Source organism: Thalassophryne amazonica, chromosome 18, assembly GCF_902500255.1.
Source record: "Thalassophryne amazonica chromosome 18, fThaAma1.1, whole genome shotgun sequence".
In the NCBI taxonomy this organism is placed as follows: Eukaryota; Metazoa; Chordata; class Actinopteri; order Batrachoidiformes; family Batrachoididae; genus Thalassophryne; species Thalassophryne amazonica.
The window spans coordinates 41,651,195-41,676,743 of NC_047120.1; the positions used below are offsets into that span (position 1 = coordinate 41,651,195).

General features: G+C 40.1%; 1 protein-coding gene across 1 annotated transcript in view; it reads left to right on the top strand.

Annotated features, from left to right (window-relative positions):
• The first annotated feature begins 3,032 nt into the window (after positions 1 to 3,032).
• Positions 3,033 to 25,549, top strand: part of etv4 (ETS variant transcription factor 4) — a 70,405-nt gene continuing 47,888 nt past the window's right edge. The window contains exons 1-4 of the mRNA XM_034194198.1: positions 3,033 to 3,089; positions 3,568 to 3,658; positions 3,853 to 3,900; positions 16,408 to 16,461. Coding sequence (XP_034050089.1) covers positions 3,033 to 3,089; positions 3,568 to 3,658; positions 3,853 to 3,900; positions 16,408 to 16,461 — 250 coding nt within the window. The remainder of the gene's footprint in view (positions 3,090 to 3,567; positions 3,659 to 3,852; positions 3,901 to 16,407; positions 16,462 to 25,549) is intronic.

The following is a 25,549-nucleotide window of genomic DNA, read 5'->3' on the forward strand; positions in this document are numbered from 1 at the left end:
AATGTGATGTAGCTTTCAATATTTTTTGAGCAATTTCAATTTTGACCCCTGTGTAATTCTTCAATTGACCCCTACCTGGCTGTCTATTGAAAATTCAAGTGGCCAGTCGGTTTGTTCAAAAGAGTAATGTCTAAGGAGTGTTTGTGCCAACTTTGGTGCTTGTATCACCATTTGCACGATTTTGCTCTAAATATGCTTTTAGCTGCTGCACTACTTTGTCTCGTTTTCCGCACAGTTCAATAACTGATGACATGTTCAATCCGCACTCCTCTTCTTTGGATTACAGCTGCATCACTCACATTGACGTTTGTGATGACATTGCCACACATCTCAGGAGGGATTCTCTGAATTTCCTGACAGATGTTGGTCTTCAGGGCCTCAGTGGTCTGTGGGTTGTTCTAGTACACTCTCTAATTGTACAAATTAAAAAAGTGGTAACATTTTATTGGCCCAACCTGTACTGTCCCTTTTAAATAAATAAATAAGAATAAGATTACATTTTGAAATATTAAATAGGCCTGATCCATAATCTGGTGGATCAAAATCTGGTCGGACTAATACAGTTTCGTTCCATAGTTCCTATGCTTTGAAAAAAAACTAACAAGACGACTAACGGGGCTCTGGTGATACATGAAGTCTTCAATGGCAGATCAGGTGGAGAAGGTGATGGTGTGTATCCCAACAGCTATGAAGGCAGATGAAGGCTACAGCAAGTCTTCCGACCCCCATCGTCTGGGATTTCAAAGTCATGGGACCAGGTTAAGAATCTGTCAAGAACTGTTTGTTGGCATGCAGTGACATTCCCATGTTAAACAAACACACACATATGCATCTCTAGATCAATGTTGGATGTAGACATTCCAGGAATTCGGGATTCTGGGAATCGATCAAGAGACAATCTTCCTCATCACAGAAGGATTGCAAGGTGGGTCATTGGATAGATAGATAGATAGATAGATAGATAGATAGATAGATAGATAGATAGATAGATAGATAGATGATGGATGGATGGATGGATGGATGGATGGATGGATGGATGGATGGATGGATGGATGGATGGATGGATGGATGGATAGATAGATAGATAGATAGATAGATAGATAGATAGATAGATAGATAGATAGATAGATAGATAGATAGATAGATAGATAGATAGATAGATAGATAGATAGATAGATAGATAGATAGATAGATAGATAGATAGATAGACTTTGCCTTGCCTGTGTAATATCCCATAGACCTGTCTGCCACCTGCTGGATGTTGAGTGGATGATGATGGATTAGGATCAGGTGTGGTCATAAAACCACACATCCGCCGAAGGGAAAATATATGAAGTTACATGTATCCTGAAATGATCGTTTGTCATTTTCTTTCATTTCCAAAGCTGATGTTCGCTGCGTCTGTAGAAACTTCAGACATAAACATTTTTGAATAACTAATACTGTAATAATAACTAACACTTTTACCTACGGCATGTTTCTTTCTCAAGTTGTTCACTGGCGAGACAGAACCTGATCCAGTCGAGGAGAGAGCACAGAACTGCAATCTGTATTCTGCATCTATTCTTTTTTCTTTTTCTTCTTCTTGGTTGACCTCAACCTGAAATTCCTGCAGACCCTTTCTTTCTTTCTTTCTTTCTTTCTTTCTTTCCGCTCTCCTGCTTTCTTCGTGTGACTTGAGGAACTACTCGGTCTGAGTTTAATTTGTCTTCAGCGATCCACCATCATTGCACTCTTCATTTGCTTTTGTGTAAGTAAGTCCCTTCGGCTGCTCCCTTGTTTGCACTCGGGGTCGCCACAGCAAATCCAAGGTGGATCTGCATGATGATTTGGCACAGGTTTTACGCAGGATGCCCTTCCTGACGCAACTCCACATTACATGGGGTGGGATTTGAACCCAGAACCTTCCGAACTGAAACCAAGCGCATTAACCACTTGGCCACCACCCTGCTTTTGTGTACCAAAGGTAATTGGTAAATTTAAATCCTGCGGTTTTCATGTGATGTCGACCTAAAAACCGCAGGATTGTTTTGCCCTGAACTGATTTACGTCATTTGCAAAACAACACATTTTTTTATTTTATTTATTTATTTATTTATTTTTTTTCTGTTACTACCTGCAATAAATCGAATGAGGTAAACAAAATGGAGATTGAGTTTGTCTGGGCACGAAAAGTAAAGCAAGTCAGGACTTTCGTGCCACGGCAGGTTTTTTATGAATGGAACCTCTCTCTCTCTCTCTCTCTCTCTCTCTCTCTCTCTCTCTCTCTCTCTCTCTCTCTCTCTCTCTCTCTCTCTTTGTGAATGAAAAACAACTGGAAAATCCAGCAACCCTTTAATTGGAGTAAGTCCAGTATAAAAACCCTTCTCCACAGCCCGATGATTGGCTGCTGCTGCGCAAACCCCACCCACCGTTGCTAGGCTCCTGAAAACCTGGCCGCTGATTGGCTGGAAGCGGGAAAGCAGACTTCATTCATAAGTCAGCGAATTCATCAAGCACAAAAAGGCAAAGAAATCTGAGCCATTGAAAGAAGAAATCCACCAATCACGACCCACCTCTGGCCACAGTCTACTTATTACCCCCCAATCAACATGTTTGCTACGCACACGCACGCACACGCGCGGGGGGGTCGCTGTGTAAAGTCATGTCATAATAGTTTGGTTGAATTCAAAAACTGACATCTGTTTCTGCTGAAAACGGAGCTTGCAAAGGCACAGACGTGGCAACATCCCATAAAAATAAAAAAATGGTTATTGATCGTTGATGAAAAAGTGACGAGCTGTCTGTCACATGAGAGAGAGAGAGAGAGAGAGAGAGAGAGAGAGAGAGAGAGAGAGAGAGAGAGAGAGGGGAGGGGGGGGGGGCTCGTAAAGAGGGCTGCTGGGTAATCACTCGCCTTCACTTCCCCTCGGTGTTTTTTGTGAATGGAGCTCATTATGCACGCGGGCTCCATTCACAAACAGCCCTCCCTCTCCCCGCGCGGCGCGAGCTCCTCGCTCCACTCAGTCCAAATGACCTCAAACGGTTAACGGATGGATTATAAAATGGATGGATATTTGGACCAGCAAGTGCCTTACACTTTAGCAAATGTACGTATGGATGATTGTCGATGCTTTTGTTGTTGTTTTGCGTGTTTTTTTTATTTTTATTTTATTTTAATGACTCGCCTCGCGGGCTTTCTCGTTCTGCACGAGCTCGAGCAGCTGTGCGCGCGACGCTAAAAATCGTCGGTAACTTAAGTTAAAAGCAGCGGAAAAAAAACTGGAAGGTTTTTTTTTTTAATTTGTTTGCTGCCGTGGCACGCTTTAGTTTAAAAGAGGTGTCACTGTGAGCCAAATGTTCACTTCCCAGCGCGTTTGTTTGCTCCAAATCACCTCCAAAAACAAGTTTTCTGACGCGCTTTAAATGTGCAAGTCATTTATGTCATGAAGTTGGTGAAAATATCTGCGGCTGCCTCACTTTCCTTATATTACACCTTCCAACCTGTAGATAACGTGGCTTTATCTTGTCTTGAAATGAGCCATTGGAGTGTTTCTCACTTCTCTGTAAAATCTGTGTGTTCTGCAGAAGTCTCAAGGAAATGGGCCCCTAAATAGACTGTTGATGGCAGCGAAAAGGAAATACATGGACACAGAATTACCCCCTCAGGAATCAGAAGGTAAATATATGTATAGTTAAAAAAAAAAAAAAAACTCAAAGGAAGTTGCCAGTTTTGGCCTGGAGTCACTTTCCATAAGGTGGAATCACTACTACCTTTAGATGTTGTCAACCGTTCTTCAGGCCCCTGGTGCATGTTGGGTAACTCGTCTGCAGTCTTCGAATTATATATCTTTTGTTTCTTTTTCTATTTAGACCTCTTCCAGGATTTAAGCCAACTTCAAGAGACATGGCTTACAGAAGGTGAGCAATTTTTTCATTCTTGATTTGTGGCTTGATTGTATCTGGAAGGTTTGGCAAATATAGTCATCAAAAACATTATTACCAATTCCCAGACATGCAAACTGCAGTGGGCATGAATGTAGATGTTTCAGTTTGTAAAACAGCAAAAGTCTGGATTTTTTTTCTTCTTCTTCATTGCCAAATCTGGCCAGTTTTGTTGGAAGGGCTTTGATTGCTTCTGGCAAACCAGCAAGACTCTAAATTCGATGTCTCAGCTGCTTAGTGGCCTTGCAGATGATTTTATCTTGAATGGTTTAGGGTTATGGTTAGCGTTAGATTTTTGTGAACTACAACCCCTGGCAAAAATTATGAAATCACCGGCCTCGGAGGATGTTCATTCAGTTGTTTAATTTTGTAGAAAAAAAGCAGATCACAGACATGACACAAAACTAAACTCATTTCAAATGGCAACTTTCTGGCTTTAAGAAACACTATAAGAAATCAAGAAAAAAAGATTGTGGCAGTCAGTAACGGTTACTTTTTTAGACCAAGCAGAGGAAAAAATTATGGAATCACCCTGTAAATTTTCATCCCCCAAATTAACACCTGCATCAAATCAGATCTGCTCATTGACATTGACCCTATGTGTCTTTTTGCAAGGAATGTTTTTGCAGTTTTTGCTCTATGGCAAGATGCATTATCATCTTGAAAAATGATTTCATCATCCCCAAACATCCTTTCAATTGTCCAAAATATCAACATAAACTTGTGCATTTATTGATGATGTAATGACAGCCATCTCCCCAGTGCCTTTACCTGACATGCAGCCCCATATCATCAATGACTGTGGAAATTTACATGTTCTCTTCAGGCAGTCATCTTTATAAATCTCATTGGAACGGCACCAAACAAAAGTTCCAGCATCATCACCTTGCCCAATGCAGATTCGAGATTCATCACTGAATATGACTTTCATCCAGTCATCCACAGTCCACAATTGCTTTTCCTTAGCCCATTGTAACCTTGTTTTTTTCTGTTTAGGTGTTAAAGATGCCTTTCGTTTAGCTTTTCTGTATGTAAATCCCATTTCCTTTAGGCGGTTTCTTACAGTTCGGTCACAGACGTTGACTCCAGTTTCCTCCCATTCGTTCCTCATTTGTTTTGTTGTACATTTTTCGATTTTTGAGACATTGCTTTAAGTTTTCTGTCTTGACGCTTTGTCTTCCTTGGTCTACCAGTATGTTTGCCTTTAGCAACCTTCCCATGTTGTTTGTATTTGGTCCAGAGTTTAGACACAGCTGACTGTGAACAACCAACATCTTTTGCAACATTGCGTGATGATTTACTCTCTTTTAAGAGTTTGATAATCCTCTCCTTTGTTTCAATTGACATCTCTCGTGTTGGAGCCATGATTCATGTCAGTCCACTTGGTGCAACAGCTCTCCAAGGTGTGTTCACTCCTTTTTAGATGCAGACTAATGAGCAGATCTGATATGATGCAGGTGTTAGATTTGGGGATGAAAATTTACAGGGTGATTCCATAATTTTTTCCTCAGAATTGAGTGATTCCATATTTTTTTCCTCTGCTTGGTCTAAAAAAGTAACCGTTACTGACTGCCACAATCTTTTTTACTTGATTTCTTATAGTGTTTCTTAAAGCCAGAAAGTTGCCATTTGAAATGACTTTAGTTTTGTGTCATGTCTGTGATCTGCTTTTTTTCTACAAAATTAAACAACTGAATGAACATCCTCCGAGGCCGGTGATTCCATAATTTTTGCCAGGGGTTGTACATAAAAAGTTTAGAAATTTGAGGAATACTTCCACTTCCAGACCATGACTTTGCATATTTCCATGAGTGTTGCACAATAGCAGTGGCGGTATCGGGTCAGCTCGTATCACCTACCCAGCCCAGTATCACAATTTTTTTTTCATGTCCCCGTCACAAAAAACAGATTTTCATGACTTTTTTTTTTTATTTTGCTGTTATAATCTTCCCCTTCTCCTAACTCTAACCATAACGTGTGTATCCTCCCCTAACCATAACCTTCCAGACTACCCCCGTCACCCCACATTTCGTGCCCCAGTCACAATCCCACAGATTAATTCTTGTGTGAAGCACCTTGAGGCAACTCTGTTGTGATTTGGCGCTATATAAATAAAAATAAATTGAAAAAAATTAATGTACTTTTTGTAATGCCACCAGAAATTGCTGTGAGACTGGGTTGCACTTACCAACTCGTACATGCTTGGTCAAGTCGTAGCACTTTGATACAACTTGGCTATAAACAAGAGTGGCAGTAGCAGAACTCCAGTGTGGTCAAGGCCCAATTCTAGATTAGTTCTGATTGGCAAACTGTGCTGAATAGAAGTATTGTTCAATTTTCCAAACTTTTTATGGATTTCAGAAAATAAAACCCAGCTTATCCTTATTGTAACCCTAAACCATTTAAGATCAAGTCATTTGCAAGGCTGATTTCAAGTTTAGCACCTTGTCCCAACAACAAAATTGCCAAACCAATCTTATGCGAAAGTTCACCAAGTGGTGGTGTCACAAAAAGTAATTTAATCAATTAGTTTGTGATACCATCACAAAATTGAGTAGATTTTTGTGGTCACACAATGGTATCACGAAATTTGGAGTGACATGGGGGTGGGGTATTAGAAGTAGGGTTAAGCCTCTTTCACACCAGGCCTGCCTAGAGTTGCATTGTGCTGTGTATGTAGTATGCAGGAATGGGTGCATATGTTGCATGCAGGAGGGAAGCTTGGCCCACCTCTTCTTCATCTGTGGTTTTGAAACTTTACTGCCAGCAAAGTTCAGCAGAGTCTAGCGGGATGAATAAAATCTAGCAATGCAGATATGTACTGGTAAAAAACCTAAAAGGCTTTTTTTTTTTTTTTTTTTTTTTTTTTTTTTTTTTTTTTTTTTTTTTTTTTTTTTTTTGCTAGATTGGCATAAGGTAGCGTACAATTGCAGAGGCATGGTGTACAGTAGTGTACACTTGAGTAATTTTTTTTGCACGGACTTTCGGCATGGATCACTCTATGCCGAAAGTCCGCAAAAAAAAAAATTAAATGTTTAATTTTTTTGCACCCATTTCGCAGACCCCTTTGCGTCCTTCAGCGTATTGCCACGTAGGGCTGTATTTAAGCTCGGTGTAGTTGATACGCCGTATTACGCAACTCTATGTTGACCCAGTGTGAAAGGGGTTTTGCAGTTAAAATTAGCAAAGGGATGAGATAAAACACTCTCGACCAAACAGGTTTGGTTTCTCAAATAACCTCTATTTGTTTTGCACAGTCATGATAATGCACAGATGGGCATGATGGGTAATATTGTGACACAAAGGTTTTTGTCATGCATTGATGTGCACCCCAACTGGCAAAAAACAAACAAACAGCTTTTTCTTCTACTGCCCCACTGCAGTGATGTGCAAAGGTGAGCAGACACCACCATCTGTACATGTCAGAAAAGACACGCTTGCATTAGGTTAAAGTTCGGTTAGTATTCGCTTCAGATTAGTGTGAGTGGCTGTGTCGGCTCAAATTACTAATTATGTCTTTGGGGATGGGGTCAGTCCATTTTGCTGAAATGTGCTGTTGCCATCTTGCAAACCTCAGAGCTGTTACACGGCTCGTGGCATTACAGCCACTGCCCATTTTGCATTCTATCCATAAGGAGTTAACCAGCCGTTATCAGATATGCATCGTCTGTCAAACCTTAGAAAAACTGTCTTTTTTTTATGCCAACTTTGAAATTAATTTTTAATCCCAAAGTGAAACAAGTCTCAACAACATGATATAAATGCAAAAAACAAAAATGTTTGCGTAAATTGTCACCCTGTAAAAATGCTATTGCACTCATTGCTGTTACTGACACGTTTGTTTTAGACAAGTTAAGACATCGACAGAACAAAATTTAGTCACTGAATATCTCTATAATGAAGTTATTAAGAAAGGGCAAATGGCATCGAGAAATTCACTGATTACAAGAGATTTGAAATCGAGGTTAAAAGTCTCAAATTCAAAAGCAGATTTCACAATGTTTCTTTGTTTATCTTTTTTTTCAAGTGTTGTATAAATGGTTTGACCAGTCACAGCCACCAAAGCTTGTAGCTCCTCCTGAGCTGATTTCTTGGTGGCTTCCCTCACCAATCCAATTGATGCATGCTCACTTGGTTTTTGAGGACAATCTGCTGTAGGCAGATAACCAATTTAACCAAATTACTGACTTCTTAACTTCCTTGTATCAATGTTCTGTCTCACAGAATCTGGCTGTAAAACTGATGGGTAACACAGTTTTGTTTTGTAATTATATTTGAGTTACATCTTATTAAGCCTTTTTTGTATGAAGAAGCCTGTTTGTTGTTCTTGTTCTTCCCCTGATCAAAGCCGGTTTACAGTATTGTGACGTGTTTTCTTTATAACTGAACTTAAGTCTCAAATGACAGTGATTTTTTTTTTTGTTTTGTTTTTTTTAATTGCTTTCTTGTATTCATTCCAGTGTTTGTAATACTGGCTGCAAAAGTGTTGATTTGCGTTGTTACATGGGATGACTATGCATGTGATTATTTGAAGTAAAAATTAGAATTTAAGTTAGATGTGTGGATATTTGCTTTGACTGAGAAAAAAACACATTTAAACAAGAATTAAGAGGCCTGTTTTTGTTTTTCTGCTAGTTTTTGGATTTGATGTCATAAACATGTAAAAACCCAAGATGTTTTTTTTTTTTTTAATAGTAGAATTAATTCTTACTTTTATCATCAATGTGCACTTTCATAGCTAATGTCATGAACTATTTTTCATGAAGCCACTGGATTAAGTGCTTACCACACTACTGTAGAGCCTAATTATGTTTTGATGGTACACAAAACCATACAACAGCAAAACAAGGTTCTACAGGGCACACAGACGGGACATTATTAGCTTTGAGCTTGTCCTATTTTGGCCACGTTGGCACATAGTGTGCGTGCCAGACAGCCGCCAGTGCAAACAAACACGGTATTTGGCCTGTCACTCAAAGGTGCATAGCGATGAGATGAGGCCCAGTCAGAGGCAATTGTCTGCTGGTAGACTTAATAAGTACAACAATGACGTGAACTGTAGTGGAATAATTATACAGTATGTTGAAGGAAAATAACAGTATGGTATGGTATCAATGTGTCTGTTTGTTTGATTCCTAGCTGGAGCAGAACAATGTTCAGATCAATGGGCTCATACCAAGACATATATATATATATGTATATGTGTGTGTGTGTATATGTGTGTGTGTGTGTGTATATATATATATATATATATATATATATATATATATATGTGTGTGTGTGTGTGTGTGTATATATATATATATATATATATATATATATATATATATATATATATATATATATATATATATATATATATATATATATATATATATATATATGTGTGTGTGTGTATTTGAAATGCAAGTATGTTGCTTTTGGATTTTACCATCTTGCCAGTGCCTGATGTTGCCTAACTCCCAGCCAGCCTTTAAATGAGTAACGGGTTGGAGCATAGACAAGACCAGCATGATATGGGCGTCCAAATAAGGCCCAAATATCCCCACCTACTTCAATGTTAGCAAGCTAGCCAAGGCTAACAGGCTAGGAAAGCTTGTTTTGGGTGTTTGATTAACATATGTTTTATGGACTGGTATGTCCATTTCAAAAAGAACTATTAAAAACTATCACTGGCAAACAGCCTCCGTTACCGTAGCACCATCTACACAGACATACCTAACAACACCAAGCTATCAGTACCTGCTAATTAGTGCTAACGTACAACTGAAAGTATACAAAAAATTACTCAACAATGGAGCACAGACGTTTTAGATGTGTAACGCATGTGGGTAGTCAGAAAACCCCTGAGTAGAGAACCACATATAAATTTCAAAAAGCCTTTATTTGCAGCCGATGGAACTATTGTTGAAAAACACACAGTCTACAGTCCGTTTAATAATATGGTACATGTGGAAACTGGCTGATAGGTTGCTTAAGGACACAGGCAGACATTTAGTGCATCGGAAGGCGGTCCGATGTGCAACAGTCTCCATGTAGCAAACAGGGTGAGAGGAATAGGCAGAGGGTAAAAATGCAGTTTTTACCTCGTTGAATGGTATGTTCCAGCTTTCACCTCATAAAATATTTGTTCCATTGAAAGAATGTAAAAACATTCGTTATTTGTTTTATAGAACAGCTAAAATAGATCCTTGTCATTTTATATAATATTAATTTACAAACAACCAAAAAGGGACTTACATTTTGGTACCTCCTCAGTGCAGAAAAAAAATAAAAATAAAATGTTAGAAATTAATCCAGTTTTGGTGCGTCACTGCTGCTTTGACATCAACAATCCACATTTTGTGTGTGTGCAGAGTGCAATGGTACCAAACGTATGGAACCAAATTTGCACTCTAAATGCAATGCAAGACAAATTGGACAAATAATCCATGTCATGTGACAATGACAAGGATCCACTCAGCTGTTATATAAAGAACAACATAAACTAATCCATCTTCTGGTCTGGTGCTGTGGTATAAACCATGCCAAAGTGTCCAAAGGTATGGACATTCAAGCCAGTTATTGCTCTAAAAAACTCTTCACCCTAAGTCAGTTATGTAAAAAGAAAATGGATAAAAGTGCCATTAATATAGAATTGAAAAATGAACGTGTTATAGGCGTTGTAATTAATTCATCTAAATTTGTAATTAATGAATCTAAATTAACATGTTGTTTTCACATTCATTGAGAAGCAGGTTGGGATGCAGGGTTTTCAATGATCAAGCCAAGTCGAGTCTGAGAGCATGTGCTGGTGCTGCACTTTGCCCCACAAACAACACCACGGAACGGCCCGGGTCCTCTATGGGAACCACCCAGACAGACAACCGGTTCATTCCCCCATCACTAAAATCATCATCTATTTGCCGCAGCCAGGTGAAACGTGGACATCCCCTTGGCCTTCTCCAGCTACTGGGGTCCTCGATTAGATGATAACTAACTTCAATATATAATAATAATAATAATAATAATAATAATAATAATAATATCAATCCAAAAAATGTACTTTGTGTGCCACATGCTGGACTATCAAAAAATGTGCAACCACATCAATCCATCCATCCATCCATCCATTTTCTTCCGCTTTATCCGGAGTCAGGTCGCGGGGGCAGCAGCTCAAGCAAAGCTACCCAGACCTCCCAATCCATACACACCTCCCCCAGCTCCTCCAGGGGAACCTCAAGGCCTTCCCAAGCCAGCCGAGAGATGTAATCCTTCCAGCGTGTCCTGGGTCTTCCCCGGGGCCTCCTTCCAATGGGACGTGCCCGGAACACCTCTCCAGCGAGGCGTCCAGGGGGCATCCGGAAAAGATGCCCGAGCCACCTCAACTGACTCCTTTCGATGTGGAGGAGCAGCGGCTCAACTCTGAGCTCCTCCCGAGTGACTCCCGAGTGACGTCTCGGTCCTTGAGACGTCGCCCGGTATGGTGGAGCCGGGGTCCCACCCTGGAGCCAGACCTGGGGTTGGGGCTCGCGCGCGAGCGCCTGGTGGTTGGGCCTTAGCCCATGGGGCCCGGCCGGGCTCAGCCCGAAGGAGCAACGTGGGCCCACCCTCCTGTTGGTTCACCACCTGCAGAGGGGGCCATGGGGGTCGGGTGCAGAGAGGATTGGGTGGCGGTCGAGGGCGGGTGGCCCGGCGGCCCGGTCCAACCACATCAAATTATGAAATTAATATTCAAAGATTATAATCACAGTAGGGCCTTATTGTGGAGATAAAGACAAATATATAATGTGATATATCTGTATAAGCAGCCTTTCGTTGTCTGGTGAACATACAGCAGTTAAAAAATACATTAGTTGCTAGCAAGTGAGCTAAGCTATTAAGCAGTGAGCTAAGCTAGTAAGAGTTAAGAAATTAACCATTACACAAAGGAAGTTTATTCAAATTACACAGACAACATACTGACAAATATACTGATGTTTTTTGTAACAGTTGTGATGTCTGTAAAGCAGCAAATAAAAAAAAAAATAGACCACAACAACAATATGGACACAGTCATAAAACTAGCATGGTACTAAGTAGGTGAGAAAAGATAGCACAGCTGTTAGCTAATAGTAAATTATGTGAAGTGTATAAGTTTGTACTACCCAGTATTGCCTTATATTTGACTGAAAATTCTGTTAACATTATTATAGAACACTTTTTTGATTTGATAGCTCCATGGCTAATATGAAATTGCCACTTTGGACAAACGTGTGTCTGGTCAATGCCATTTCCCTTGTTACTTTAAATATGTAAGCATGTACAAGAAAAGAATGAACTAACTCAAAAGGAGGCAAAGAAGACATAAGAAATGCAGACATATTGGGAGGGACAAATATTGTCAAAATGCTTATGTGGAAAAAAATCTGCACTCCCCTACAGTCAATTTTGTGTCACTTCAGGGAATTCTATGAGAAATGCATTTTGTTTCATCACAACAGAGCCTCTTTCATAATGTCACAATACACCATTGCTGCTGAAGGAATAAAGTACTCAAATTGTGGTGCAATGTTATTTTTGTTGCCCATTACAGTTGTAATTAGGTTTGTGATGGTTAATGACGCCCATTAACTTTTCCCTACCATTTAGCTTGTACCATGATGTAAGTGTGACTTGGAAGCAATGGAAACACTTTAAAATTGAACACAGAAACTTGTACATCTGGAGCTTTACCATCTGAAAGAAAAAAAAAGAAGAAGTTGTTTGTCCTCATTCTACCGTACGTTTAAGGTTGGACCATGAATTCAAGGAACATAATGAATGAAATGCCAGCGGTTGAAGTTAACCTCTTCACCCTGAGTAGGTGTTGGCAATCAAATGGTTGGGGCTTTTCTAACCGGTTTGTGTGACTGTAAATTAAAAACACCCTCAGGACAATTGTGAATGGCTTTTGATTCCTTTAAAAAAAAAAAAAAAAAAAGCTATAGTGTCTAAGTGCTGCTGCACCTAGGCTTGACATCAAAAACTGTGCTTATTCATTTAGACCTCCATTTAGTTTCCATATGAGAGCCTCATGGGGAACACGGATGGATTTTGAAACTGTGCATCAGTGCAGACCAGTGAAATTACAGGTCATTAAAAAGAGATCACACACATGCTGTATTACAAATCCAATTGCTTTCAAGATACAAATGTTTGAGCAGCTACTGAGGGAATTTTGCCAGATCTTGTGATTTTGCATCACTGGCTGACTGTTACTGATGCAGAGTTGATGAATGCGTGTACTTCTGTTCCTTTTTTGCTCCTCGTCTTTATCTTCTTGATCGTCTAACTTCTTGATTGACAGCATGTCTGATTCTTATTGATAAAGACGTGAAGACAAAAGCATCTGGAAATTAAGACAAAGTCCTTGTTGTCTTGGAACAGGGAAACATTGAATCGGAGCAACTGGCTCCTCATTTTGTTCACTATGTAGGCGTCAACTTCAGTTTCTCATGAACAGCTTGTTTAGTCTGTGTGTAGCCAGCTAGTTTTTAGTAATTGACACTTCTTAAATCAACATAAAGTTGCCTGACTTGTTTGGGTAAAAGAAGACCATGATGTGAGGGGAAGCATATTCCCTGTGCTGGTAATAGCTTGGAACTTGTGCCATGTGATCAAGTGGATCCATCCCAGCCTGGTGGTGGATGCAGTAATTCAAAACCAATAAATCTTGTAATTCGTCACATTCAAAGAACACATATTGAGGATGAAGTTATTAAACAGTGGTTAACTTTGATGTACTGCAACAAAGGAAAACGCAACTTTGTTTTGCCTATGTAATATCCCATAGACGAGTCTGCCCCCTGCTGGATGTGGTGCCCGCCCTCCTCTGAGCATCTGCCAAAATGTAAACCTAGCAACTTTGTAGAGAAATATGATGTCCAATATGTGGCCAAATACAGGATATCATATATAACAGAATAAGAAAGGAAAAACTAGAATTAAACAATTGATAGAACATTTGGCTGGAGCTGATTGGGTGATGGCAAAGTCAAAACAATATTTTTCAAATTTTCTAACCTTTTCAACACCTGTGTTTTCAGAACTGTTTGAAGATAGCAACCACACAGAAAACATGAAAAACAAAATAGTACTAGAAAGTAAAATCTGAATTTAAAAAATGTATGGATTATCTGGCCAAGAATGGCGCCAAAAATTTTGTCTGTATTGCAAGTTAGTGATGACGAACTCAAAAGACCAATTTGCGTCATTTAGAAGCCTTTGCAACACCATTGTTTCAGAACCCTGTTTTAAGACAGAATCCGCGGGGAGAAACATGTTGCCCACTTCATTGCCAAATACGGGATAAGATATACAACAGAACTGGAAAGTAAAACCGGAATTAAAGAATTGATAGAACGTGTGGCTGGTAATGATTACAAAATTTTTCATCTCGACTACAAATTTGTGACAGCAAACTTGAAACACTTTCAACGTTTCAAAACCTTTGCAACACCCGTATTTCGGTACATTGTTCTAGAGTCTGTATCTTAAGGAAAACATGCTGGATGGTTTGGAAACCTGCTGGCATATCAAATTCTGAATTTCATCTTCAAAAGGTCCAGTCAGCATTGGGTCTGCAGCTTGTGTGTTTCTTGTCAGTGGAAGTAAGTCAAAGATCCACTGCATCCAAAAATATCTTTTTTTTTCTGATACATACATCTCCAAAATTGTTTTACCTTTCATTCTACACTGACACACCCAGAGTTTGCTCCTATCGTACTTGTTCCACACTGCTTTGCTGACGGGGCCGGGGGTTTCTTTTGAAATTTAACTGACGGGAATTTCTCTCAACCACAGCTGAGCTTAGTGTATTGCATCAAAAACTGAACTGACTAATCACAGCCTACCCAAGATTTAAATTGAGAGTTATAGAACCATTGGACATAGTTGGACAACAAAATGAGATTTAAGACTTGATAACTGATTAGGTTATTTTATGACACACAATGTTTAGACGCTTAAAATTAAATTTTGTGTTCATCTCCTGAAGAAAGTGTTACACTACATTTCTAGCAAAATTCTAGGGTTTTCAGTGCCTGTATATGTGTAAGATCGTATTATAATATACCATTAAATACTGTTTAAGAACATCTCTAACTTCGATTAACATGGAAGCATTCATAATGTGAATTTCTCCACTGTGAGATCAATAGTCTTATCTTATAATCACAAGTCAACTGTCACCTTTGAAATCCTCAAAAAAAACATTCAAATTCTGATCAGAAACCATAATTATGAATGTGCAATTTAAGTATAATGCAATGCTAAAATACCCTCGACTAATTATTAAGATCTTATTGTCTTATGTACAGTTTGTACGTGTTCAATAAAAACCCTCTATCAAGCAATCAAAAAAAAAAGTATTTACATTTTAACAGCGTTTGCAGGAGGCCTTGCATTTGTGTGTGTGCATGACTTTTGACAAGCAGAAGTTGCGCAAACCACAGAATACTTGTAGATCACCCTCTGTGCATTTGCAGGTATTAATGAGACAAATTTACTCCATAGGAAGTTAGCTTTGAGTTAGCGGAGGTTAGCATGCACACTAATATCTGCAAAATGTCTTGTAAATGATTCCAGAGGTGTTATCAAGTTCCAAAAACAGCAGTTACAGTTTTAGAAGCGTTTATTTCTCTCTGGCTTTTACATAATATATGACAAAGATGCTATATTTACACACACAAAAAAACGAGTTTTGTAGCTGGCTACCAGCCTGTGACATCGCCATGCTAACATCTGTGAAATATTAAATTCAGAGGTGTTATTAGGTTCCAAAAACAGTGTTTTCAGTTTTAGAAGTGTTTATTTCTCACTAGCTTTCACATAATAAATGAGAAACATGTATATAAACACACAAAACTAAGTGGTTTTGGAGAGACCAGCCACTGACGTCACGGTGCAGCTCTACTCTGACTGGCTGCCACCCCGCTACTCAAAAACAAATCGAACAGGTTGAAACAGAATGTGACTTTTTAACCTCTTAAAATAGGTCAAGGATAGCCGTCTTTGAACTCATTCAAGAATGTTCCCCATGAATTTGAAAGTAATAGGACTGGACTTATGCTGAGTGCAGACAGACGGACGGATGGACGGAAAGCCTTTGCAATACCCGATGGCCATATTTGATGGCCTCAGGTTTAAAAAAAAAAACATGTTTGAAGTCAGTGCTATCCAAAAATGTTACCTGGCTTGAACAAAGTGGGGTTGTTATTCTGTGTGATGTCATTTTGGAGGTTCGTGTTCATCTTGAATTTAGTGTATTGATTCTGTGATGAGAAAAAATGGCTGCATGTTGCAGAAAATTGAGAGATCTTTTTGAAAGAAATCAAGTCTGGCTTTGACTCAGATTTCAAGTCCAAAGAGGGATGCAGACAGAGGTCAGAAAGGAGAGACGCTGTCGGAAAGAAACAGAGGTCAGGATTTGTGTAAAACAACCAAATAAAATGCTGATTCTGTTTTCTTTCTTTGTCTTTTCAGCTCAGGTTCCTGACAGCGATGAGCAATTTGTTCCCGATTTCCATTCAGAGAACTGTAAGTACTAAACTTTGAAATCTGATGTCTTTGTCTGTGAATGATGCACATATATGTTCGTGTGTGTGTGCGTCTGCACCAGAATCCATGTGATTTGTCTTTGCACTGCACAAATAAATCATGTATTGAGGTTTGTTCAGCATCGCTCATCTCTGAAACAAATAAAGTCTGCCACAGTTGTGTGCAGCACATGAATTTTGAGTAAATACAGCATCCGTATCTGTGAGAAAGTGAGGGTGAAGCCCGTGGTCAAAGTGGGGTTGAGAAACCGCCAGAGGCTTATGTGGGAACGCTGTAACTTGCTGTTGTTACAGTAATCTCTTTGGTAGACAAAGCTACACAGAGAAGGAGGGCCTAATGAGCCAGTCATCATTGGCTGAATTTGGGTGCCAGTGTCGTGCTTTGTCGAAACCAATTTGCATCGTTTTGAAAAGCTGAATAGGTACGGCACAGGTACAAAGCCAGTCCTATGAGTGTGCGACGGAAGGTGTAAAATGGGAAAGCAAATTCTTGGGCTGCACATCTAAGCAACTATTTGAATGAGTTTCCCTTTTTTTTGTTGTGTGTCGAAACAATGGAGAAGTTTTTCCTTGATCTTTGGACTTGTCAGTTTGGTGCCAAATAAAATAGCAGGTGTGAAAGCTGACCACAGTCCGGACCAAAATATGGTCCGGCCAAAAGAGGAGGTCTTGCTTTGGGCAGTGTGAAAACACTTTTTGGACAGTTCAGAGTAGGAAGGGTCAAGCAGGTTATCATCACCCATTAACCCTCTGGGGCCGACGCCTTCGTATACGACGGCTAAGACCAAGCTTTACTAAATTATAAACTTTTTAATGATATGAGATAGAAACTTACTTTTACAAAGAATGCTTCCTTGACACCTCTCTCAAGCATTCTTTGTAAAACAGTTGAAACCCAGCCTTAACCGGGGGGCGGGTCTCAGACACGCTTTGTCCCCCGTTTACAATGGGGTACTCAGGTCAAAGCAGTTTCAGTCTTTTGTTCATGGTAATGAGTCATTCACGTCATCAGGAGAGTCGTCAAGGGAGCCATCAGGGGAGGCTTCCATCCCATCATTAGGAGAGTGCACAATAGGTGCTAATTAGAGCTATTGTTTAGTCACTAGCCTATAGCAGTCGGCCTCTCGGTAGGAGGGGTCTGGTTAGGTTAAAAACTCCAGCTTTTGTTGGCTTCTCGTTTATTCTTCTCTACAAGAGTCAAGACAGAAGGCAGACTACCAGAGCAAGAATTTTAGCTGAGGAAGCTTCTGTGATTTGAATTGAAACGTCCTCACGTCAAGCAACCCAGTCCAGTCGAAGATTCAAGCTTCTCTACTATGGAAACCACCTGGACAACTGAGAGCCTACACAAAAATATATCAGGATTGCTGCATTAATTTGCATGTGAATGTTATTGGATAGCTCTGTTGCTTTCTTGGCGTAAAGCACTTGTTTACCATATCAGTAGATAACAAAATGCATAGACCATTTTGTATACGAGGGCTGTCAATAAAGTAACGGTCCTTTTTATTTTTTTCAAAAACTATATGGATTTCATTCATATGTTTTTACGTCAGACATGCTTGAACCCTCGTGCGCATGCGTGAGTTTTTCCACGCCTGTCGGTGACGTCATTCGCCTGTGAGCTCTCCTTGTGGGAGGAGTCGTCCAGCCCCTCGTCGGAATTCCTTTGTCTGAGAAGTTGCTGAGAGACTGGAGCTTTGTTTGATCAAAATTTTTTCTAAACCTGTGAGACACATCGAAGTGGACACGGTTCGAAAAATTAAGCTGGTTTTCAGTGAAAATTTTAACGTCTGATGAGAGATTTTGAGGTGATACTGTCGCTTTAAGGACTTTTCACGGTGCGAGACGTCGCTCAGCGCTCTCAGGCGGCGTCATCAGCCTGTTCAAGCTGAAAACCTCCACATTTCAGGCTCTATTGATCCAGGACGTCGTGAGAGAAAAGAAACGTTTCAGAAGAAGTCGGTTTCAGCATTTTATCCGGATATTCCACTGTTAAAGGAGATTTTTTTAATGAAAGACGTGCGGACGGGTCCGCGCGTCGGGACGCAGCCGCCGCGACGCTCCGCCACAGGAAAAACACCTCTGTTGAAAGCCTTAAGGACAAGTTGGAACATGTCCTGCCTGTTAAACAATTTCTCATATACTCACTCCACTGAAAGCCATCAAAAGCCGCCTGGATTTTACAAATGGTTATCAACACGGAGGTGTTTTTCCTGTGCCGCCGCACCGCGTCGGCTGCGTCCCGACGCGCGGATCCGTCCGCACGTCTTTCATTAAAAAAATCTCCTTTAACAGTGGAATATCCGGATAAAATGCTGAAACCGACTTCTTCTGAAACTTCTCTGTTCTCTCACGACGTCCTGGATCAATAGAGCCTGAAATGTGGAGGTTTTAAGCTTGAAACAGGCTGATGACGCTGCCTGAGAGCGCTGAGCGACGTCTCGCACCGTGAAAAGTCCTTTAAAGCGACAGAATCACCTCAAAATCTCTCATCAGCCGTTAAAATTTTCACTGAAAACCAGCTTAATTTTTCGAACCGTGTCCACTTCGATGTGTCTCACAGGTTTAGAAAAAATTTTGATCAAACAACGCGCCAGTCTCTCACCAACTTCTCAGACAAAGGAATTCCGACGAGGGGCTGGACGACTCCTCCCACAAGGAGTGCTCACAGGTGAATGACGTCACCGACAGGCGTGGAAAAACTCACGCATGCGCACGAGGGTTCAAGCATGTCTGACGTAAAAACATATGAATGAAATCCATATAGTTTTTGAAAAAAATAAAAAGGACCGTTACTTTATTGACAGCCCACGTATATTGTTCAAAATGTGCATTTGTGTTTATTGTTTGAACCTTTTTGTTGTACAGTCTTTCACACAAGACCTCAAATTACCTTTATAAAGTGTCAAAACAGTTGTTTCTTATAGTTTGCTGTGTGTTTTGAATAAATGTGTGTGGAAAATTATTTTTTGCTTTACTTTTTCCTTGCCTATTTTTGATTGTAAACCTTTATTACACTTATAAAACACAACAAAAACATATTCTGAAAACACAGGTTGTCCTGAAAAAAGAGACATAAATCTTGATTGTGGGATGCAGGGAGAGCTGTTAACAGCAATAATAAAACATTTATGCCAGGTGAGTGAACTGTCCAAAAAATGCCCTCGGACCCCAGAGGGTTAAACAATAGAAGAAGAAAAGAAACAGATGTTGTAACAATCCATGAGACTGCAGAAAAAGAAAACAAAAGGGTAACGATCCATTAAAGGTATAGGGCCACTAAGCTTTTTAAGATTTAAGCCATAAAAAGAATTTTCTTTGGCACCACCATAATTTTATTTATTGGCCTTTAAATAGGGGATTCATAAAAAGACATTACCAATATGATCAAAAGTCATGTTGTTTACAAAACAATTTATAAAAAGTTCCCCTGACGGGTAAATTTTCAAAAGAACAGACGGCCTTGAACTACTTATAGCAGCAACAGTTGAGTCAATACAGTCTATGACAGTGACGTCATAGATCACATGGGGGCATCTGGGAAGGACATGGTAACAGCCAATCACTGACTGGTCTCTGTTTGGTTGCTAATCCAACATGGCAGAAACCCCGCCAAAACCACCGCATTTCTGTGTAAATCTAAGATCTTTCTTATATATTATCTAAACACGAGCAAGAAATAAACACTTCTAAAACTGAAAATGCTGTTCTTGTAAGCAGATTGATTTACAAGACATCTTACAGATGTCATTGTACACGCTACATACGTACGCATCATCTACTGTCAGTGGTAACTTCCTGTCTGATCAAAAGCGAATGCATGATGGTGTTAAAAAGAAAAGAAAATATTCATTATGGAATTCCTCCCATGTGATCTCACTGATAAACATCACTTTGAGCAGATGGGATGAGTTCATCAATGAAATTGCCTGATGGAGTTGGCGGTTACAAAGAAAACCTGCACCCTCTTGGCCCTTTCTGGAATCCGTAAAGGATCCATGGGTGGCACTAGAAACATTTTTTTTTCCCTCCACTCTATTCAAAATGTGGTGGGTTTCCCTTTCCTTAATCACCTCACTGATGTTGAAACAGTTCAATGTGACTGGTGTTCCCTCCAGTTGACACTTGCGCACACATCGTGTGATTTAATCAGCTGCTCGGGCCTCCCTTTGTGACACATGCCCTGTGGAATGTTGTCACTGTCTGTTGGCTAACAATGAGGAGGCGGAAGTGCAGATGAACCCTGTGGTCCACAAAGGTCAGGTCTACTTAACTCTGTGGCTCGTCAGCCAACCAGCCTCTGCCAATGATTGACCCCCCGGGGATGATTTGCAGTATCACGGGGGGTTATCTTACACACACTAAATCAGCAGTGTCCAGTTAGCGCATCGCACTCCAGCAATGATTGATAGACAGTTAAAGGTGACAAGTGGCCACAAATATCTTCTCATGTTTGTAATCACACTAAACCATTGTCGCATAAAAGCTTGTGTTTTTTTGTCCAAGCCGACCTGAACACCACCCACAGCTTGTTTTGCGTTCAAAAACCGGTGACTCACCTGTTTTTGAAACTCAAGCACATATAAAAGCATAAAGCAAAGCCTTAATCCCAGGTGACCGGAATATAATTGAGGCTTGCATTGAAAAGAAATTAAACATTGTTGTTTACCGAGTCAAGTTGTTACCTGCACGGGCGTGGCATTGATGGAGAGGGAGGAGACGGAAGGAGCAAAAGAAACAAGAGATGAAAACATTGTGGAATGCCAGATTAAGGAAGAGGATGGGGTGAGCGGGGGATTGTGCAATACCTGCACATCTGGTAAATCTATCTCATCTGGGCCATTCTCCGTCAGGTCGCGGCTAACAAGCGTGCTCTGTCTGCAGGCCACCTTTGAGGGAAGGTTATGCAAACACACAACATCTATGTACTCGCTGACCCGCCGGTGTGTGTATTTAAAGGTAATTGAGCCGTTGGAGATAACATATATTTAGTCCTGCTGAGCAAATATAATTGTGGAAACAAATTAAAGTCGTAAAAGGGAAAGAAAGGAAAAAAAGTGATTTCAGTCTGCCTCGGTTTTAAAGAGTGGGTTATTTTTGGTTTAGGGTTGATCCTAGACTGGTTGGTTAAATTCCTCCCGTGTGCTGGCTGCTTGCCTTGCGGGCGGAGTCAGCAGGGAAATGGGGGGGTGGGGGGTGACGACACATGGAGGTGCCAGTCAAATTTATAGCGCATACTTAATTGAAGCGACATAGTTTGAACATGTCTGTACTTTCCTGCGTGTCTAGCAAAAAGGTGGCGGTTAGAAAAACGCTTGCCGAGGCACGACTCGCGCCGAAAAGGCCCTTCTTCTTCTTTGTCCTAGTATGTTGTTTAAACTCACAGCAGCTCAAGAGATGTGACCCATTCATAAATTTTCTTCCTTGCCTGTGTAAGAGGAAGTATGTCTCCCCCCGCTCTCTTCTTCACTGCTCTCTCCTTCAGTCTCCATTCATAAAAAAAAAAAAAACCCTACAGTACTACAGGCACCCCCGCCCCCACTCGCTCGCTGCTGATGCCCCTCGTCTCCAAATGGATACTCCAAAACCCCTCCCTCCCTTCCTGTGTCTGTACAAACTTAGATGAATTTAAAAATCTGACTTCTCTCTCTCTCTCTCAACACATTGAGTGTTCCAAGATGTGAACTAATCCAGCGATTTCTGAGCTGTGTGGGACGATTGTTTAGTTTTTGTCTTGCACTAATTATATAGGAAGTTGCGGCTATAAAATGCAGTTGCAGCGCTTCTCGGCGAGCGGACGCAACTAAAAGTGAGGGAGAATCTGGAAGAGTCGGAGAAGTAGTCGATGGAATCTGCCCTTCTTTTAAAATCCAAACTTGGTGCGGTTGCACCTTCCTTAGAGTACGAGGCAACGTGTGAAATAGACCCTTCCCTCCATGTAGACTCCCCCATCCCCCCCCCCCCCCCAACACACACACACACACACACACACACACACACACACACACACACACACACACACACACACAGATACACTTTCCAAAATACAGCTGCTACGCAACAAAGTGTGCGAAAACAGCCAGGTGCCTGCCACATCGGCATGGCTACAGCGCGCTCCGGGGAGGCGAGGCTTCTTCGCTGAGAGCGTTCCATTTACATGGAGTAGCATTCAGTGGCTGATGCATCAAAAAGGAGTAATTTCTTGTGACGGCTAGGCGCATGCATGCATGCATGCATGCACGCGCGCACACACACAGACGCAGTTGGCCCGGTGCGTGCACGCACACACAGATGTGCATACATCAGCTTTAGTTGTATGAATGGTCTGTTTGTGAGAGGTTGGCTGAGGCTGCACGCTCCGTTAAGGGGATGTTGTTTTAACATTAATAACTTCAAGAACAACTGTGGTTCATTTATTTCTCGGCGTCCTTCTGACACTATTCTTGAGGTTTGAAAGGAGTTTTCCTTTTTCAGAAATGTTTTCACATAACTTTTGTCATTACATCCTGGGCAGTTTTTTTTTTTTTTTTACTGAAATTTGATTTAATTAACTTATAGGCTACCCCCCCCCCCCCCCACACACACACACACACACATACACACACACACACTCACCTAATGTTATACTTCCTGCATACATTTGTTGGTTTGTTAGAAGGTTTACAAGTGATATTTGGATTTTTATGTCCTGCATATTGTGTATAAATGTTAATTAAAATAATTTGTACTGAATCATTCAGCGGCTGTTACTCAGGGATGCTTCATAAGAGATTTTCTATTGAGAGTGTGCATATTGTGCTAACAGATGCAGTGGCGGCAGAAGAAAATTTTACCTTGAGCAGGAAGGTGGGGCAAGCATGTGATGCTGGTGATGGCAGTTGGGTGGCAAAATATCAACCGCATCAACATTTACTACACTTACTCATTTGTAACAAGAAATATGCAAAATCAGATTTATTTTATTTCTGATTTACTTGATTTGTGAGCCTTGTATAATATTAAAATACATACTATTATGCCATTTTACCAGTTATGTATCCAGTTTTTTATATCACCCTGTAAGTATGACACAGTAATGTTAATCCTGCATGTTTACCCAGTATTTGATTTCACATGTGAATATATTGTAAGCAATAAATACTTATTCGAGTTGCAATTTAAGGTCAAAGAATAGCATATAAGTAAGAGATATATTCTATTTGTGGATGTCTCATGAAAATTGTAAAACTTAGCATATCCATAAGTAACATGTGGTGACGTTACTTATGGATATGCTAATTAGGGTGTCACATGACATTTTAATGAAATTTCTCGGGTGCCTAAAACATGACAAGATATTCAAATATTCATTGCTGTGAGATGTGTTCTTATGCTGGTTCAGTGGCGGTAACATTGGTATTGTAATTGCTTGTGTATATATGTCTCTTGAGTACAAAATAACTTTAACTGGTGAGCAGTTTTTCACCAAACTTGGTGTGAATGTTCCTTTGAGTTTCTTCAAATGATTATATTTTAGAACAATCAAAGGCCAAGATCATCCAAAAATATAGCATATTCGAGAATACACATTTTAAAGGAAATCTCCACAACTCATAGGCTAAAAGAGAAATTATATAAAGCTCATATCAATCAGGAAATCATAACCTAATGGTGGGAATGACATCATAATATGTCTCAAAATATCACATAGTACAGTATAACATGCACATGCAGGGTACTGATGCATTTCCTTTTATAATGGACTAATTTTTCCAAAAACCTTTATAAGATTGGTTCTAAACTAGAACACAAACCATTAAATTTAAAGTTTCTTCTAATTACATTAGCTAAGAACATAATAAAATCATCAGCATTTATTTATTTGTCTGTTAGCAGGATTACGTCAAAACTACTGCATGGATCTTGACAAAAGTTTCACCACAGATAGATATTAGGCCATGGAAGACTCCATTAAATTTTGGAGGTGATGCGGATCTGGAGCCAGATTCTGAATCACTTTATATAGGCTCTGAAGTACAGTATTATGTTAAAAAAAGAAGACTATCACCACAGATAGATATTAGGGCATGGAACACTCCACTGAATTTTGGAGGTGATCTGGGTCTGTATTCTAGATTAAGAGTTCACTTTATATAGGCCTTGAAGGATTACATAAAAAAAAAAAATACTTCACCGATTCTCACCAAATTGGCACCACAGATAGATATTAGGGCATGAAAGACTTCACCGAATATTGTAGGTGACCTGCATCCGGATTGGTGGATGTCAAATCTCTGCTCTCGTTGCAAAATACTATATTTTTCCATACTAAATTTCACAAATAAGGCACTAGATTTACGAAAAGTGACAAAATTATAGTACCACTTCTCCTCCCTTCATTTTGAGAAAAAGCTATGATTTTATTTAGTTAAACAAATCCATTTAAATGAAATTAAGACAGAGTGTAGTGTGCATTAAACAGCTTCCAGTGAGGACGTGAAAGCTCCATGTTGATTCAAAACAGACCTGTCAAAGCCACGGGGGCCGCGGGGCTTCAAGCCAGGCGGCACAGCAGCGTCAGCGGCACAGCTTTGTGAATGGAAGGCAGTGTGTGTTTTATTACAGGAGAATGACGAGAGGCGTGCGTGTGTGAGAGAGAGAGAAAAACCGATGCAATGCAGAGGACATCACTGTGCAGCCCATTTGCATGTCTGTACGTTTGTGCATGTTTTATTTGTGTGTGCATCTATGTACAGAATGACTGTATTTGTGTGCTCTCTGCAGCTGGAATGTTTCCTCTTTCAAAAGAACGGACACATGAAAAGAAAATTGACACGGCCCTAAAACTACCAGCTGTTTGAATATGAATTTCACTTTGAGTTTATAAAAAGATATTGTTATAATACATCTTTTTTGGGGAAAAACCCCTTTATTCAGAGATTCCATGAAGAATTGTGTTAATTTTAATTCAGGTGACATGTATCCCCTCTGGCAGGATGTTCTGTAGATCATAGTCTAAGATGCAGGCAACTAATGGGAACCAAAATATCCTGCATGATCACAAGAGGTCCATGAATACATGATTT